At 35.8% G+C, this 19,186-nt stretch overlaps 1 protein-coding gene across 2 annotated transcripts in view; it reads right to left on the bottom strand.

Annotated features, from left to right (window-relative positions):
- LOC106871857 (von Willebrand factor A domain-containing protein 3B) overlaps positions 1–19,186 on the bottom strand; it is a 31,831-nt gene that overhangs the window by 1,671 nt on the left and 10,974 nt on the right. For both annotated transcript variants that reach the window (XM_014918589.3, XM_089342822.1), the window contains exons 10-20: positions 18,820–18,974; positions 16,086–16,224; positions 13,179–13,406; positions 8,684–8,869; positions 8,100–8,233; positions 7,507–7,715; positions 7,001–7,081; positions 6,326–6,383; positions 5,573–5,735; positions 4,855–4,976; positions 3,531–3,581 (exon numbers count right to left, since the gene is read on the bottom strand). In XM_014918589.3, the coding sequence (XP_014774075.1) occupies positions 3,531–3,581; positions 4,855–4,976; positions 5,573–5,735; positions 6,326–6,383; positions 7,001–7,081; positions 7,507–7,715; positions 8,100–8,233; positions 8,684–8,869; positions 13,179–13,406; positions 16,086–16,224; positions 18,820–18,974 (1,526 nt within the window). The remainder of the gene's footprint in view (positions 1–3,530; positions 3,582–4,854; positions 4,977–5,572; positions 5,736–6,325; positions 6,384–7,000; positions 7,082–7,506; positions 7,716–8,099; positions 8,234–8,683; positions 8,870–13,178; positions 13,407–16,085; positions 16,225–18,819; positions 18,975–19,186) is intronic.

The following is a 19,186-nucleotide window of genomic DNA, read 5'->3' as shown; positions in this document are numbered from 1 at the left end:
TATGTATCTATGTATGTGTGTGTGTGTATACTTACATACATACATATATATATATATATATAAAATGGCGGCATAAGGAGGCTACGGAGGGGGTCATTTGACTCTGGAGCTATCCTCTTTAAAACGTGCTGAAAACCAGTGTTGAAACAAAAAAATTGATCCCTCTGCGTAAAATATACATGAAAGGTGTCCAGGACATGGAGATATTCCTTGAAATGGCTTTGTACTCGTTCGTTTCTCCTTCAATCAATTATATTGCTAAAGTGAAACTCAAACAGATGTCCGCAGTCTTGAACAACAATCGTCAAAATTGTCTTCTGTTAAGCGAGATTGAAGTTTGTTTTCGTTTTCTCCGACAGAAATATTAAGGTAAGACGAATTAATTTTAACTTTCACAAATATCTTATCCAAAATTTTTCTAAAGTTGATTATTCTAAGTCTTTTTATTCCAATTCTCAATCATTTTTCGGGACAAAAAAAGAAGTTTAAATACACCCCCTCCTCCCCGAGTTAAAATTTTTGGACTTTTTCGAAATTTTTTTCTCCAAAGACAGATTCCGAATATTCAAGAAACCCACGTTTTCAAAATTTTAAATTCAGTAAGCATATAGATATGTGTATAAAGAGATAAATAGATGTGAATGTCTTACTGGGGTTAAAAACGTCAGTAAAACCCGCCTTCTTCTTTTGGACCGCCACATTTAGTTGACAAATATATTTTATTAAATAAACGGACAGGACTAAATGAGACAGACAAATAAATGGATGAAAAAGTTTCAGAATTTAAAATTGGAGAAGGGGGTGAAATTTGAGCCCCTATTAAACTTTATAACATTAATTATTAAGTATTAATGTTTGTTTCTCATCAAATGGTTCTTATGGGGTTGTGGTGTATATTTAATTTACATTCAATTATTATTTACGATTATTTAAGGCAAACACAAGTAAAACGTAAATTCTTTTCACTTTAATGTTTTTGTCTGTATTTAATTTCGATTTGCATGTTTTCCTCAATTCGCTTCGATCTCTTTTAAAGTAAACAAAATCAAAAACTTAAATGGGGGGGGGGGGTGAAATTAAAAAAAAGTTTTCTTCTTTGCATTTACGTAATCTCCGACATCCAAAAAATGCATTTTTCAAGGAGAGGTGCGAAACTGCATTAGTCTTTCTTGCTTGCATAACCTACACGTTCCTTGCTAATATTTACCATTTATTACTTCCATTCCTTTTGGCACTGAGCGATGTCATTCCTTTTCTCCTTTCTTTCTTCCACTCTCTCTTCTTAAACTTTCCTAGTGTTAAACAAATATTTTTTCTTTCCCTAAACCTTGTCTCTTTTCTCTTTCTGAACGTTTCTAGTTATATATTTAGATTCTGGAACCTAATTAAAGCTCACCATTTAGAGTCGTCTTAGCGCTTAGCGATACCATTCGCGACCATTTCCTCTCTTTCTTCTACTTTGTTATAAACCTCCTTATTTCTTCCCTTCGGACTTAAAAATAACTATTTTGTTTGGACCCCCATAAAGTCCATTACCTCTTTTTTGATCGAACGTCCTTAAAACTCATACCTCAATTCCTTTTTTTTTTTTTAGCAATTAGCGATACCACTCTGCTTCTCTTCTTAAACTTTCCTAGAGTTAAAGATTTCTCGATTCTCTCCTTAAACTTTCTCTATCTCTGGACGTTCCTAAAGTTATGTATTTCGCTTTACTCTATACATATGTCTGTATACACCATCTACACTCTTTCTTTCGTTTTCTCTCCTTACACTTTCTCCTTCTGGACCCATTTCCACCTTTCTCTCTCTCTCTGAACTTCCGTAAAGTTGCACATTATTTAGATTTTCTTACATTCTCTCCTTAGACATTCTTTCTCTCTCCCGTTCTCCCTGGGAGATTTTTGGCCCCTACGTAAAGTACACTATTTTAGGATCATCTACGATACCTTTTTCTCTCTCTTTCTCCCACCCCATTATAGATCACCTTATTTCTCTCCTACACATAATGACACCACTTGTTTCAGACTCCTTATCTCATATTCCATCTCTCATTGAACTTTTCTTTCTCTGTCTCCTCGACACAAACTTCCATATCACTCTCGCATACTCCCTATTACTCTCTCTCTCTGAACATTTCCTCTCTCTCTCTCTGAACATTTCCTCTCTCTCTCTCTCTCTCTCTCTTCTTTATTCAATAAAAATCAAAGGTAGAACAGAAACAAAAAAATAACATGTATATGTATATATATATATGCATACACACACACACACGTGTGTGTGTGTGTGTGTGTGTGTGTAATGTTCTTATGGCAGAAAATTGTCTTCAAGAGAGAAAAAAAGACCTAACAGTAAGTTCTGTGAATGATAAAAGTAATTAAATAAATAGATATAGATGTAGTTTCATATTGAGATTGCTGCTTCTGTGTCTTTACATTCTCTGAAGCTAAATCCACATGACCATTCCAACAGACAGACTAACCGTACAACCGTCATCATATTTATAAATATTTGGTGTATATCTCTAGAATTCCAATACCTTCTGGTCTCCAGTCTTTGATATGCACCGAATTTTGTCCAGCAGTTACTGAGATGTCTTACCTGTAATGAGTTGGATGATTACAGGTAAGTTAAGCATCAAAGATCATTCCAGTATGTTATGCCAACAGACAGAAAAGTTTCAAAACTTTTCTTGAGTTCACACACACACATTTGTAGATGTATGTTTGTCAAGATTATATATATATATATATATATATATATATATATATATAAAGTATTTATGTATATATATATATATAAATAAAGTATGTATGTATGTGTATATATATAAAGTATTTATGTGTATATATATATAATGTTTTGTGTCCATTATGGAAAAAGACTTAATATTCATTATTGCCCAGGAGGTCCATTGGTGGTTTTGTCATATTGTTGTCTTGATGGTGATGCTGTTGTTGTTGCTTTGGTAGTGGTGGTGGCAGTGGTGGAGCAACGGCAGTGGTGGTGATGGTGGCAGTAGTGTGTATGTATCTGTGTGTGTGTGCGTGTGTGTGTGTGTGTGTGTGTGTGTGTGTGTGTGTGTGTGTGTATGAATGTTACATGAGCGTGGGGAAAAAAAAAAAGAACCTTAATTTTTAGATGATATAAGATAGCGAGAGATTGGGGCAAGCTAATCCGTGTCTGCAGGAATTGGGTAAGAAATACCAGTTTCAAATTTTGGAACATGGTCAGTAATATCAAAGGAGGATGTAAGTAAATTACACCAACCCAGTATTTAACTGGTACTTATTTTATCAATCCCGAAGGACGAAAGGAAAAGCTGACCATAGCAAACTCCTGTAAGAAACATTAAATATGGAAGGTGTTAGCGGCATACTACAATGCCAAGAGAAGAAGGGACGTCTAAATATTGAACATTAGAAATATGTTTGTGTGTTTAGTGAAGCAGTTTGGTTAATGTTTCTGTGGATTGGAAACCCATGAAAATGGTGTGGATGACTGAGAAGCAGAGAGAAATACAAAGAACTCACCGTGTCTTTGAGCTTTCTGGCAGGGCATTCCATATTGCAGCATCAAGGTAACTTTATAAAGAAAGATACAAAAATATATTCTTGTGGTTGATGTGAACAGATCATAAACACACACACACACACACACACACGCACACACGCACACACGATGAAAGAAGTGATGAGGTTTGGTTAAAATGTTAGAGACACGCTAAAGGAAATTGTTCACTTGGACTCTTGGGGAGAGAGAGAGAGATGTTCTGAATAAGTGGATTAGAACTGACCAACATCTGCTTAAGTTATAGTAGCAATCATGCACATTTAGTGTGTGGGGTCACTATAGTAGCGGCAGGCAGCAAAGTTTCGCATGGTTGATGGAGTTGACAGATAACTAACAAGACATCATTTGAACACAGTAAACATCTTTGTGATTCTATGGCAGCCATAATGGACCCAATTCTGCTAATTAGACATAAAAGGGATAGTTATTCTCTATGAATGTATTCAACTTTTCTGTAGAGCTTCAATTAGTCCTTTCGTTACCTCATAGATGCCATTCCTTAGGCTAAACTAATCAACTGAATTTCGTCTTTAGATCCCAGCAGGAGCTGTAGCATTTCCTTGAATACCAAAGTTCTTCAAGTTCTGGAGATCATATTGGTTTAAAGAATGTAAAGAAAAATAACGATCTGATATGTCTATGCAAGAAATTAAGTTAATACTATTCCAAGAGGACAGTCACCATTTTGATATACGTCAAAGAATTAGTCAACGTCTGTCTTTGGAATATTTTATTTATTTGTTGGTTGGCTGGATTCTTTAAAATAATTTACTTTTGAAAAACTAAAATTTACCATTTTTTTTTCTTAAAAAAAAAAAAAGAGACTTTTTTGTATTCTTCAACTACGACTTCACCTAAACTTTACCATTTCCTCTTAGAATGGTGTCTTTTAATCTTCTGTCAGTAAATGTATCCATTGCAGCAGACACAGCTAGAACTTTTTGTAGATTGTGTTTCCTTTCTTCTCTTTTCTTTTTTTGTTGAGTTAGAGGAACAATGTTCATAATTTGTGTGGATTCTAAAAAAATAATAATCAGGAGCTAAAGATGGTAATTAAAGTCTAAGGAATTTTGGGGATTGGAATCCATGGGAGGGACTGGAATTCCATAAGGTACCTGTGTTCATTTTGAATACAGTTACTCTATGCAAAGTTTGACATTTGTATGAAAGGTTTTGTGAAAGGCCCTAACCACTAAGCCACACACTTTCACATACATAAATATATATATATACACACACACACACACAAACTTTAGCCAATGCCAAAAAGGAATAAAATCTTACTTTGTGTATAAGTGTATGGCTTTTGCAAGTTCCTCTTCATAATCTGCAAGGTCCACAGCACCAGGGTTTACCAAATTCATTTCCATTCCTTTCTCTTCCAGTAAATAAGCGAAAGGGAAGACCTAAGCAAAAGATACAATGTTTCTGATAGCTTAGGCATTTCTTCAAAGATGGGTTAGATGTGTTTGCAAAGTTTGTATAGAACATTATGTTATTGATAGTGTTAATGGTAAAAATGGATTAGATAGATCTGCAAAGTCTCTAAAATATTGGTTTCAAATTTTGGCACAAGGCCAGCAATTTTGGAGGATGGGGTAAGCTGATTACATGAACCCCAGAATTCAACTGAGGCTCATATTGACCCCTAAAAGGATGAAAAGCAAAGTCGACATAGGTGGAATTTGATCTCAGAACATTTTGGAAGTTGACAATATTATATACAATTTTGTGCATTAAAATTCTACCAGATGCCACAAAGTTTGGAACATGCCCCCCACCCAAGTTCTTCCTTTCATATACGATAGTATATCTCTCTCTTTCGTGTTCAAGGGAGTAAAGATGCAGAGCTTTTGGATGTTCCCAGTAGTTAAGTTGTTGAGATATCTGTATGCTAGTTGCAAGATATATCACCATCATTAAATGTTCTTTGCAACCCTTCAATATTTCTTCTATGAGACTGGAAGAGTTTGGAGAACAACATTGACATGGCATTGCTTACCTCTTTAAAAACCCTTGTCAGGGCATGTTTGTTGAGTACAGGGATGTATTTGGCTCCATGTGGGATACATGTGGAAGAGAGAACATCAAGCAGAGACAATTTCTTTCTTCTGAGGCTGTTATGTCTCAACCATTCTTTTATAATGGATCTTGGCTTTTTCTCTCTGAAAAATCATGATAATAACGGAATCGGTAAGTGAAGAACCATAGCTTGAAAAGTCAGTGGGTGCACAACAACAACAACAAACACTATCTGTCCCCTCCTCATCCATTCCTTTGTATTGCTAAACCCTATCCCTTGTGGCAATGGTTCCCAAACATTTTCAGGCTGCTACTCGGACCTCAATTCTAGCGCCCCCCCTCCACCACTCACCACCACAAACATAGACCGTTTCCTGCAATAAAACTTAACCTAACTAATCCTTTATTCTTGTTTGTTTTTATATCCTTCGTCCCCGTTTACATCCCCCCATTATTACCCCCTTTTGGCCACCCAAATTACTGCCCTCATTTGGCCACTTTATTATTGTCCCTTTTTGGCCACCCCATTATCACTCCACTTTTCTTCAATGCCCCCCTGAATCCTTCCACCACCCCTGGGGCAGGGGTAGTGAAAATGAGACGGTCTTCATAAATATAATGATATCAAAGAAGTTTAAAAAGGCTTTGCAAAGGTCACTTCCTGTGATAATGACCTAATAACGACCTCAAGAGTGGTCAAAGTTTATACATTTCGTAACTGACCATTACTTACCTCAATATCAATGGTGGTCTGGGGCACACAGGATAGCTGTTTGCTTTGCTTTCAGCTTCTGTAAAAGAATGAGGTTGAGGTTTAGACAATCTTGTTCTTCTTCTTGTTATTGTATGATGATGGTGGTGGTGGTGGTGGAATTATTGCAGATGATTTCACTGTTGTATGGTTGTGGCAGCAGCAGTGATGGTGATGGTTGTGGTGGTGGTGGTGGACGTGGTTTTGGAGATAGTAGTTATTTCATATGGTTTCACTGTTGTTGATGTTTATGATAATGTCTTTCCAGTCATGACCATCCTCATGTATGTTATTGTATGTCTAAAACCACACCATCTAGTTCAGTGGTTCCCAATGATTTTTCACCGATGGACCCCTTTTAATCCCCATTTTACTCTGTCGGACCCCTCATAGCCATTTGATGCTTTGCAAAAACCCCATTACATTTTTATGATTAAATATTATTGGGAATTGTAAAAAAAAAAAAAAAATTATTTTGTATTTTGTAGAAATATAACCAGTTTGTTTATTGCCCCTAAATTTTTGCAGCAAAATCTTTTGTAGACCCTTAAGGGTCATAAGGAGCGCCCGACATGATTCTGGACAAATATATAAAAACACTACGCTCATTATTACACCAATGTGAAGAATGTAGAATATTCTGTGAGTGAGGCTTACTTTTTTCTTGAGTCTCTCTGCTTGTTGGTCTACTCCCCTTCTTTTTGTTCTTAAGCCTGAGGTAACTGGTCTTTGTTGAACCTGAAATAATATACAGAGAGAGATAAGGCTGTAGACTCTCAGAATGGTTAGCATGGCAGGCAAAATGCTTAGTGGCATTTCAACTGTCTTTATGTTCTGAGTACAAAATGAGTTGTGTTTGTCATTCAAGAGGACCCAGCCTTGTCACATTCTGTTTCACACTGAATCTTCCTGTGAACTACATTAAGGAAACACATGTCTGTGGAGTCCTCAGCCACTTACATGTTAATTTCATGAGCAGGCTGTTCTGTTGATTGGATCAGTTGGAACCCTCATCATCATAGGATAACCCAATCACCATTCCTCTAAACTACAATTAGAACTCTGCCTCTAATTTAGGGAGAAAGTTAATTGTGTCCTTTTAAATAATTACTTTAAAACAATAAAGAAAATATTTTAAGACAGGGAAGGAATTTTGTTCTTACCAGCAAAGAGAATGTTTTTCTGTTGTGGGGGAAATTTGTGAGATTTTTCTTTGTAGTAAAAGGATTCTGGATTCTTCTGGAAAGAATAACATTTCCTTGGAATTGAATAAGTTGGTACAGGAGATTCCAATTGAACCACTGATTGATAAGTACCTTTGGAAGAAAGATCTGAAGAAGCGGAACCCTCACACGACAGGAAAGAATTATTTCTGTAAGACAAAGGATCACCATTAGTATTCGTTGGTAAACAGCAAAAGTTTTTTTCTTTCACAGCAACGTGACATTTTGGTTATTAAGGATAACTTACCAAGAAAGCAGCAGAATTGTTTTCAGGCAAAATTCTTAGTGAATTCTTAGTGAATCCCAAAGAATCCCTCTCAACACGTAGCTATATACTCCAAACTAATTATATGCAGAGTTCTTTATTATATTAGGTAGATTATATATACATCATTATACATTATTATGTGTAATGTAAAGACTCAATTATGAAAAATAAAAACTAATGAAAAATATTGCTTACAAAAGAATTTGCCATGGTAATAATTTGTTATTTCAATGGCAGAAGAAAATATAAACAGGTGCTTTCTTACATTTTATTGTCCTTTATGCGACTGATTTCTTTCTTCCAAACTGCAGTGGTGCAGTGGTTCCTAAGTTTTGACATGAAATCCAAATTCTTAGAAGCTTCTTTTAGTTCTTCTTCTAATAAACGCTGATCATCGCTCTGATTTTGGAACAAATAAGGAACGAGACCAAAAACTGAGTAAAAGTATATATATAATGGTACCTCTGTGATAAATTATATACAATGGTAACCATATAGTACATTATAGTATATTTAATACGTACAGTATAAAATAGTGTATGTAATGCTAACTATATATATTACATTTTATTTAGTAAAAACTACACTGGGTGCTTTTGGAGTTCCACTCTGTTGTCATTCATTTTAACACCACCAGATGGTCCTTGGGTACTTTTAGACAAATCCACCCTGTTGCTAATGTGCCAGCTAAGTTTCTTGTTTGAGGATAACTTCTTCTATTCTTCCTGTCAGCATCAGTTAAAATAATCAAAGCTAAGCAGGTCTAAACAGCACTAACAACAACAACAACAATTATGGCAGTAATTAAAACAATTATGAAATGGAGGCTGTAAATTAATTGTACTTTACCTTCCAACAATGTGGTTGACATATATGAGGGCCAGTGTTACAATTATAATGATGGTAACGACCATCTGTTAATTGAGCAAGTTGACAGAGAAACTCATTAGCTTCCACATCATTACAGTTGAATGAAACTGTGTGCACTGGAATTGTGGGATACATATCCACCTGAGACAGAAGAAGTTTGGCTGGCTGGAACATGGAGATTAAAGGAAGTCAATTAGTTGGTTGGTTAACTAGCTAACCAATTGACAAATAATAATAATAAAGAAGTGATGGTGAACCAGTGCATGTATATATCATTTTTGTTGGCATAATGACCCTCCCAAGACACATCGAAATCTGGGTGTGTTTACATCCACATAACTTAGCAGTTTGGCGAAAGAAACCAATAGAATAAGTACCAGGTTTTCAAAAAGAAGTCCTGGGGTCGATTTGTTTCACTAGAAATTCCTCAGTGTGGTGCTCCAGCATGGCCACAGTTTAATGACTGAACCAAGTAAAAGACAAGATAAGCGAAAAATATAAACATGCATACATATGCATGTGTGTGTGTGTGTGCATGAGTGTGTGTGTGCATGAGTGTGTGTGTACGTGTGTGCATGTCTGTGTGTGTGTGTGTGAACATGTTTATATGCATGAGTATTTATGTGTGTGTGTGTATGAGTGTACATATACACATGTATATACACGTATTTGTGTAAGTTTGAGAGTTGTGCATGCATGTGTATGTGAGAGAGAGAGAGAGAGAGTGCGTGTGTGTGTGTGTGAGTGTAACTGTAGGTATGTGTACAGCAGCCCTTCAAAAAAAAAAAAAACCCAGAGAGCATCCAACCTTACATTCACATAACATTCGAACAATTTGCCCCAAATTATCAAATATGAACTCAAACACTGAACAGAAACACTTTGTCATTCACTGAAGCCAACTTTAATGTGACCTCAGGGTGGTATGGCAATACATCCGATAACCATTAACAGTCATCTTTAAAAGATTATGTAAGATACCAGTGATCTGGTACAAACCACCATATGACATTACTATTCAAACCAATTTTACAAAAACGTTTTATTTTCCGACAATATATTCTCAAACGGCCACAAAATTACACAAAACAAAAACAGAAAGATGAACTGCACGTGGAATGGGTCTAGGGCCATTAAAAATCACAATGGAAAATGTTGCAAATAAACCGAGAGCAGAATTGAATTGACATGCAGTTGCCATTGTGTAGCTTTGTTTTATATTGATATTCTACCTTTTCTACTTCACAGGCTCTTGTGAGTCAAACACACACACACACACGCACACATATGATAATATAATATGATATACATGCACACATGCGTGATATGATATTACGAGAACTTGGTATGAAGCTTAAAATTCATGAGAGTTAAACAAAGAGGAAGAAGGTGTTTAAGCAAGACAGAGAGAGAGAGGGAGAGAGAGAGAGATAGTGAGAGGGAGAGATATGCATATATGTATGTGTTTGTGTGTATATATGTGCCATCAGTGGATTATATATCCCCAAAGGAAGCACACTCTAAACATTATATGTATATATATATATATATATATATATATATATATATATATATATACACATACATACAGAGAGACAAATCACTCTCTCTTTCTCTTTATATATGTGTGTGTATATACATACATACACACATAATATATATATATATATATATATATATATTTATATATACAGAGAGAGAGCGAGAGAGAAAGAAAGACAATGGGAAATAGGTAGATTGGTAGGTATGTAGAGATGGAGAGAGAGAAAAGTGTATGATTCAGAGCAAAGAAGAAAGAATGAGTGAGGCTTTGGAACTGAAATAGAAGGAGAGAGGGAAAGAGAGAGAGAGAGAGAGGGGGGGGGGCTGTCCAAGCGTCTGTCATAATTCCAATATTCGTCTTGAAGAGATGATGAGATCAGCAATCCCAGCAAAGATTTCCTCATTGTTCTTCTCTTTTTCTCTCGAAATATTAATTACATTTGTTGATTAATTACAATTCTTAAAAATAACGAGAAACGTAAGATTAATGAAAGTGGTACTTTTTGACATGTATGCATACGTAACTACATGTGTGTGTGTGTGTGAACGTGTATAGTAGAACAGACATTTCTTAATATTTTAATTACCTTATTTCGAAAGTCATTTCGGATTCTGTGTGTGAGAGAGAGAGAGAGAGAGAGAGAGAACATGTCAGTGCATCTGTGTGCGTGAGTCTTTGTGTAAGTGTGTGTCTCTGTACGTAGGTCTGTTTGCTTGTGCACAAATCTATATTTGCATGTATGTGTTGAATGTAGTCATCAGTGAGTGTGCATGTGTATGTGATTGTGTGACTATACACATACACACACACACACACACACACACTTGCATGTATGTATAAACACACATCTGTGTTTGCATACATACATATATAAATACATACATGCATATGTATATATAAAGATACATATATACATACAAACTCACACGCATATGAAATATGTGTGTGTATGCATGTTTATACGCTTGTATAAACATTTGTATTTGCTTATGTTGTATACAGTTGTGCAATGTATGTGTTTGTCATTATTCCGTTTTACTTCAAGATTTCTTGCCAACAGAGAAAGAACCGGTTTCTAACCTAGATCCAAGGCTCCTTCATTGAAATTTCAACATCAACAACTGAGTATTTTTGTTTGTATGTATATGTTCAGATTTGTATGTTTTGCTTTCTCTATGTATTCTCACGCATATAGTTGCACATCTAGACTTGCTCATCTCTCTCTCTCTCTCTCTCTCTCTCTCTCTCTCTCTCTCTCTCTCTCTCTCTCTCTCTCTCTCTCTCTATATATATATATATATATATATATATATATATATATATATATTCATGACCACTAAATCTACAGGTCTTTTTCATTTTCTCTCTACCTATCTGTCTATATGAATCTTTTTCCATCCATCCATCCATCTATTTGTCTGTCTCTCTGTCTCAGTCTGTTTTTCTTCCTGTCTGATTGCTTTCTCTCTATTTCTCTGTATACCTATCTCCACAGAAAGTAATTTTTTAAAATTACACTAAGAAGCAGGTATTATGTGGGCATGTATGTATTACGTATATATATATATATATATATATATATATATATACACACACACACACATACACATGTGTGTGCAAACTTTGTCCCTTGATGTTGGGACACCTTTTTTTCAGTTTTTATTTCTGTTTTGGTGGTCATGTGTGTGGAATGGAATCAAAGTGGGACATGGGACCAAAATGGGTTGAGAAAGTCTCTGATGTAGACTGAATATATCGTTCCCTCATACAGGAAATTTCTTTGCAAATACTTGTAAGGGTTCTGCGAGTTCTTTGAAGTAAGTGAAGCATTCTTTGAACATTTAGAATTCTCCAACCTAATTTGTATTTTTGTGTCAAAGACTTCTTGATAAACTGAAATCATTTCTCAAATTGCACAGATAAATTAGATATAATTCTGTCCATTAAAACTTGCTCGTTATTATATTATTTAATTCAATCAGCTCTTTACCTTGTTACCAGGACGTGTGGCTTTCATAATTCTCATTCATTTTTGTATGTTTTCTTCACCTTTTCAGTGATTTTTCTTGCATCTTTGACTTCTGAAGAATCAGGAAGTTTCCCCTTTGTTGTCTGCACACACATGCTTACCTTTTCTCTCTGCTCCCTGCTCTCTACACTTATGTCTGTATGTATGTATGTGTGTATGTATATACGTATGCATGTATGAATATATGAATTTGTGTATGTATGGATGTACGCATGCATGTTCATTCTAAGTATGTATGTATGTATAAGTATGAATGTAGGGATGCATGTATGTATGCACATACGCACTCACCTTATCTCTGTCTCTCAATGATTTTATTTCCATTCCCCAATCCAATATATATGTATCTGCAATCTGTCGTATTTGTTTCTAGCTTTTACTCACTTACACACACGCACATACTGCGGCTTGCTGCATTCTAACAAACTGTGCAACCGAAGGCACCATGCAAAACAGATGTTAAAATCACACACACACACATACATACCCACTAGTTCAATTCTCCGGCCTTGCCAGCTCTGGTCAAACCATCCAACCTATGCCAGCGTGGAAAACAAATGTTAAATGATGATGATGATGATGATAACGACCAAATTTCAATAATGTTGTATTTTAAAATTCCTTTGAATGTCCCAAACAAAGCGATAAGCCACTTAATGTAGGGAGCTATGAAGAAGAAGAAGAAGGAATTGAGACGAAAGGAATGAGTTTAGTCTTGAAGAAGAAGGAGGAAAACAATGAAACGGAAGAGGAAACAATGCTACGATCACAGAAAGACTTTGCTATTTGTGGGATTAAGATGGAGACATTGTGAGTTCCAAGTCAGGCAAGATGGCACAAACTCATCTGAAACTAAGAGAGGAAGTAGGACCAACTTCAGAAAACAAGTCGTTATATTCTACCTGATCTGGACGTCCGTCAGTCAGCAGGTAGATAGCTCGGGTGTGTGGGTCAGTGAGCGCAAGCTTCAGAGCTGTATATGTGTTGGTGCTTCCACAACAAACCTGCTTCCGGAGCCAACTGACTGCATCTCTATAGCAACACTGAGCTGCTTCTGCAAGGTTCTTCTTCCAAGCTGTGGCTGTTTTGTTGAAGATCACCAAATTGAAGGTTTTATCCTGCAACTGTTCCTACAAATAGCACAACACAACAAATGATAATAATAATAATATTAATAATCGTGTTAACTGGAGCGACTCCTGTACTGAGAAGAGCATTATCGCTGTGAAGACAACATCCATTCATGAATTTATTTATTTATTAATTTTTTTGCATACATATTTTACCTGTGAATTTGCATGTGTAAACTGGGAATGCATACAATGAGTTTCTCTGCCCTAGGTGTACAGAAAACACTCGGCGAGAAATGGAAGAAAATTTGAAGTAAGAAGAAAAAAAAAACATAAGAGAAGTAGTAATACAACACGTAGGTGGTGGTTTCAAATCTCTTCGAGGAATTAGAAGAGATCTAGTTAAAAATATTTATTTAAGCAACAAAATTTCTTTCTCATAAGTGTGACACACGTATAAAAAACAAATTGGCAAATTAATATTATTGATAATAATAATAATAATCATTCTTTCTGCTCTAGGAACAAGGCCTGAAATTATGGGGCAGGGGAATGGTTGATTATATTGACACCAGTATGCAACTGGTACTTATTTTATTGACCCCAAAAAGATGAAAGGCAATGATAATGGTTTCAAATTTTGCCACAAGGGGAGCAATTTTGGGGTAGAGGCGAGTCAATTACATCGACCCCAGTGTTCAACTGGTATTTATTTTATCGACCCTGGAGGGATAAAAGGCAAAGTCGACCTCAGTGGAATTGGAACTCAGAATGTAAAGATGGATGAAATTCTACTAAACATTTCACCCAGAGTGCTAACAATTCTGCCAGCTCACTGTCATGTGTGTGTGTGTGTGTGTGTGTGTGTGTGTGTGTGCATGTATGTGTGTGTGTGTGTATGCATGTATGTGCACCAACGCAGAGGCCTTCCTACGAGTTTCTGTCTATCAAAACCACTGACAAAATCACTGATCAGCCCAGGGTTAAAAGAGAAGACACTTGCCCAAGGGGACGCAAAATGGAACTGAAGCAGAAATTGAATGAGTGTGAAACAAATTTCTTAGCTACACTACCACACTTGCACCTATGTAGGGATGAATATATCTGTCTGTTAATCTATATCCAATCTCTCTCTCTCTCTCTTTCTCTCTCTCTCTCTCTCTCTCTCCTTCTCTCTCTCTCTCTCTCTCTTTCTATCTCTCTCTCTCTGTCTCTCTCTCTCTCTCTATCTATCTATCCATCTATCTATATGTATATATATATACATACAGATATATACATATATATATATATATATATATATATATATATAGTATATGTATATTATATATATATATATATATATATATATATATATATATATATATATATATATATATAATATATAGTATATGTATATTATATATATATATATATATATATATATATATATATATATATATATATATTTTTTCTCTCTGTTGACAATCCGTTGAAATAAGTTATTACATTTCAAGTGTTATTCCTGATTGTTGAACAAATTGAGCTGACAGATGTTTCCAGTAACAACTTAAATAACCCCACAAACACAAGGTCTGCCAAACAGTCAGAATCTTTCTCTAAGTGTTTTTATTGCTTATCCAATAGAATATATCAGGAAATGATAGCTCTCAGCCATCATTAATATGGATACACAACACCTGAAATGAACACAAACGTAGCTGAGTGGTAAGATTGTTAATTTTACCATCAGTTTGTTTGTGAGTTCAATCCTACACCACTGCACCACCTTTTATCTTTTATATTTTACTTGTCTCATTCATTAGTTTGCGCCCCTGCTGGGGCACTGCTTTTAAGAATTTTTTATTTGAATGAATCGACCCCCATACTTTTTCTTCTTTTAAGCCTGGTATTTATTCTATCAGTGTCTTTTGCTGAACTGCTAAGTTACGGGGACATAAACACATCAACATTGGTTCTCAACGTGAAAGGAAGTGTTTTGCTCAAGAACACAATAAGTCACTCTGTCCAGGAATTGAAACCACAATCTTACGATCATGAGTCCAACACCCCTAACCACTAAGCCATGCACCTCCACACATGTATATACATGTACATGTTTATATGTGTGTGTGTGTGTGTGTACATGCATGTATGTATGTGCGGGTGGTAGTGATGGTGTTGGCTATGGTGCTTGATTGTAGCAGTAGTAGTGGTGACGGTGGTGGTGACAGTAGTGGTGGTGGGGGTGGGGGTTGCGATGGTGGTGGTGGTGGTGGTGGTGGTGGTGGTTGAGATGGTGGTGGTGGTGGTGGTGGTGGTGGTGGTGGTGGTGTTCTTGATTGTTGTAGTCTTTATCATGGTGGTGCAGATAGCAGTAGTAATGGAAATAGTAGCAGAGATTGTGATGGAGACTGTAGCAGTGACAACAGTGTTGATGGTCATGGTGGGAGTGACTGTGGCAATGATGATGCTGCTGCTGCTGATGATGGTGGTGGTGGTGATGGTGGTGGTGGTGGTGGTGATGGTGGTGGTGGTGGTGGTGGTGGTATTAGTACAGTAAGTTAGTCATGGCATTGGTGGTGAAGGATCAACAATGTGTGATATCGCTTGCCACGGCAATAACGGAAAGTATCTATTGGAATGAATGCAGCACAATTCCTGCAAGTGCCATTTTTATGTCACCATGACAACAAGCATCCCATGAGAGAAACCTTTCCTCGTCGCTGATAAAATGGTGAAACACAAAGTAAACTATACCTTTATGAAAGATTCTGTTTTCTCCAAGACAAATTCAATTTTTGGCAGCATCGATGAGGACATATCAATGAGAATGTAGATTTGGTCTTCACACAGGCTGCCAAAAATGGCTCTGTTGTTTGTTTTCAACCAGTGTAGCCTAAACAAAGAAATTAAAGAGAAAAAAAAAGAAGAAAAATCGCAAGCTGTAATCTTTACCAAAATGGCATCGTCACATCCAGTGTTTAGTTTTCTTTGCTGCCAGGAATTTTCTAAACAATTGTCGTTTCCAGTTCTGAGTTCAAGGAAAACTGTTTGAAATGTCCAGTTTAAATTCATTTCAGCCAGCAGTTCCAAATATCAGATACCATATATTCCACAAAGCAAACACACATGAACATCGTTTGGCATTCTCTCATGGACTGCACATCTCAAAGGATTCCATTCATGAAAATGTTAAACCCGATAATCTCTGGAGACTCATCATGGCAATCACATATTCTTCAGGAATTGAATCGTCAACATTATTACCATAAGTCAAATAGCCTGACCCCAAGATCACAAACGTTCACCTAACATATTCTCAACCCACCTACAACAAAATTAATTCTCATGCACAATCCTTTGCTCACACACAATCTGCACACATTGGGCCCTCCTGGGACAGTCAAATATTTTTACTTCTCTTCTAACTACAGTGGTCTCTCTTGTTCCTTGACTCCATAATCCTCTATACTAATCTATATTAATCTAACTTAATCCACCCACCTCAATTCTTTCCCCTACTCCCACAGTCACAAACAGGCACTGTAAGAAGTAGGGTCCACTCAGAATATTAAGCTGAGTCCTAGACTGTTAAAGAGGAGCCTGTAAGTATCTGCCAGGACCCTTCTCTAAAACCACAACCTTACACAACCCATGCTGAAATCTTGGCTGTAACATTTCTCTCAAGAACCACAATAGTAGAAAGAACTGGTTAAGCAACGGCTAAAATACCTTGTGGTATTTACTTCTGATTCTTTACATTTTGAGTCCAAATCTCATTCAGGCTAATCTTTGCAGGGTTGATAAAATAAAATTGCAGTTAAGAACTGGAATGATTTATATTGGGATCATAAGGAATTATAATAAAAGACCAAACTAAGACACTCCATTGGAACTCTTTTTTCTATGACCCCTACCTCAGAACCCCTTTTAACCACAGATCAGTAACAGGTGAAAATCTAAGGAACAAAGGATTATGCTTTCAAACATGTTGTTATCCCAACATCTTTGCTGATTGAAACGATATGGGCAACACACTTACTGATATATATATACATGTGTGTATATGTATATATATATATGCATATATATATATATATATATATATATATATATATATACATGTGTTTATATATATATATATATATATATAATATGTTATCATCATCATCGTTTAACATCCACCTTCCATGTATATATATGTATATATATATGCATGTATGTGCTTAATACATAGTATACAAGTATATATACATAAAGTTGAGATAAAGAAGATTTTCTCCACGCTGACAATTGCCGCATACGTTCAAGTTGATGGACTATGACACATCTCTCCATCTTTACTGCGGAACCATTCCATAAACAGAGGGAGAAGAAAACCTAATGCCAAGAGAATCGATTGCAGGGAAAGTTGTTTGAAGCTTGAACCATAAAAGTATTGACACATTCAAATGTCGATCAGCGATTACTGGGAGAAGAAAACGAAGAAGAGAGAAAAAAATCAAAAAAACAAAGTAATCCTGGAAGAAAATTCATTCAATTTTTGTGTTTTTTGGAAAGAAGTCAGAAAGAAAGAAAGAAGTGAAAAAGTGGTCAGAGTGTGAAGGGGTCTTTCAACCTTAGAAAATGAGGTTTGAATATATATACATATATACATACATGAAAGAGAAACTTGTTTTAGTTTTTCTGTCAGTGAAACAGGAGAATGCTTTAAAGAATGACTTCTTGGTGTATAATCAAGCAAGGTAATTATACACACACACACACACACACAGCATATATGTATATATATATATGTAAACATACATACATACCATGTTTTATATATATATATATATAAAAAGGTATATGTATTTGTATATATATATATTTGTATATACACTCACACACACGTATGTACATATAAACAGATATACATGTGTGTATATAAAACTCCTCATAGACCACCAGATGAAGGATCGGGGGGACCCTGTCAAAGGCTTTCTCCATGTCAACGAAAGCCAGGTACAGAGGTTTATCCTTGGCTAGGTATTTCTCCTGAAGCTGTCTTACCAGAAATATAGCATCAGTGGTGCTTATATATATATATATATATACATATATATATCTGTAAAAATATGTGACAATTATTTGGTAGCCATGATAAAACTCCGAGTTTCAGATGGCGGGGCGGAAACCTACGCCACCATCTCTTCAGTTATCTGGCCAGTGAAAATTCCTATGAAAATGACCCTGAGCCATGTCCCTTCATCTGTAAAAATGTGTTGTTAATAAATAAGGCAGATGTGCATTAAGCTGCAGTGATTGAAATATAATTATGTACAACTGTATTTGGCATGTTCATGTGCATTTTGACATGGAAAGACAATATGCTGCACAAGATATCTCATCAAAAAGAGATGTGTCTATGTGTGTGCGTGTGTGTGTGCATGTGTGTGCGTGTGTGTGTGCATGTGTGTGCGTGTGTGTGTGTAACTTGATAATCCCTTACCTTTGATGAATATTCTTCAACACTCGTGACATCTTTTCCTCATATTGGCGGTGGAACTTTGGTGTGATGTATACGTGCATGGCTTCACCTGATGCCATTTTCACAAGAGGAAATGTGCTGCAGTATTTGGCGTCAATGACTTTTACACAGGACGTCTGTAAACAATCATAGAGAATCCTTGCCATTATGTAAAAATGGGACTATATATATGTATGCATATATATATATATATATATATATATATATATATATATATATGAGAACGGTTGAGTTCAATTAGAACATTTTTACTTTGTGGGGGTCCAAAGTTAATAATTTAATCAAAATTTTTAGAAGTTAATAACATTTTTTATTAATAATTTTTGCT

Source organism: Octopus bimaculoides, chromosome 26 (genome assembly GCF_046866305.1).
Source record: "Octopus bimaculoides isolate indiv1 chromosome 26, ASM4686630v1, whole genome shotgun sequence".
NCBI classification, from domain to species: Eukaryota; Metazoa; Mollusca; class Cephalopoda; order Octopoda; family Octopodidae; genus Octopus; species Octopus bimaculoides.
The sequence above is the reverse complement of the archived record's forward strand: the minus strand, read 5'-3'. Positions and strand labels throughout refer to the sequence as shown.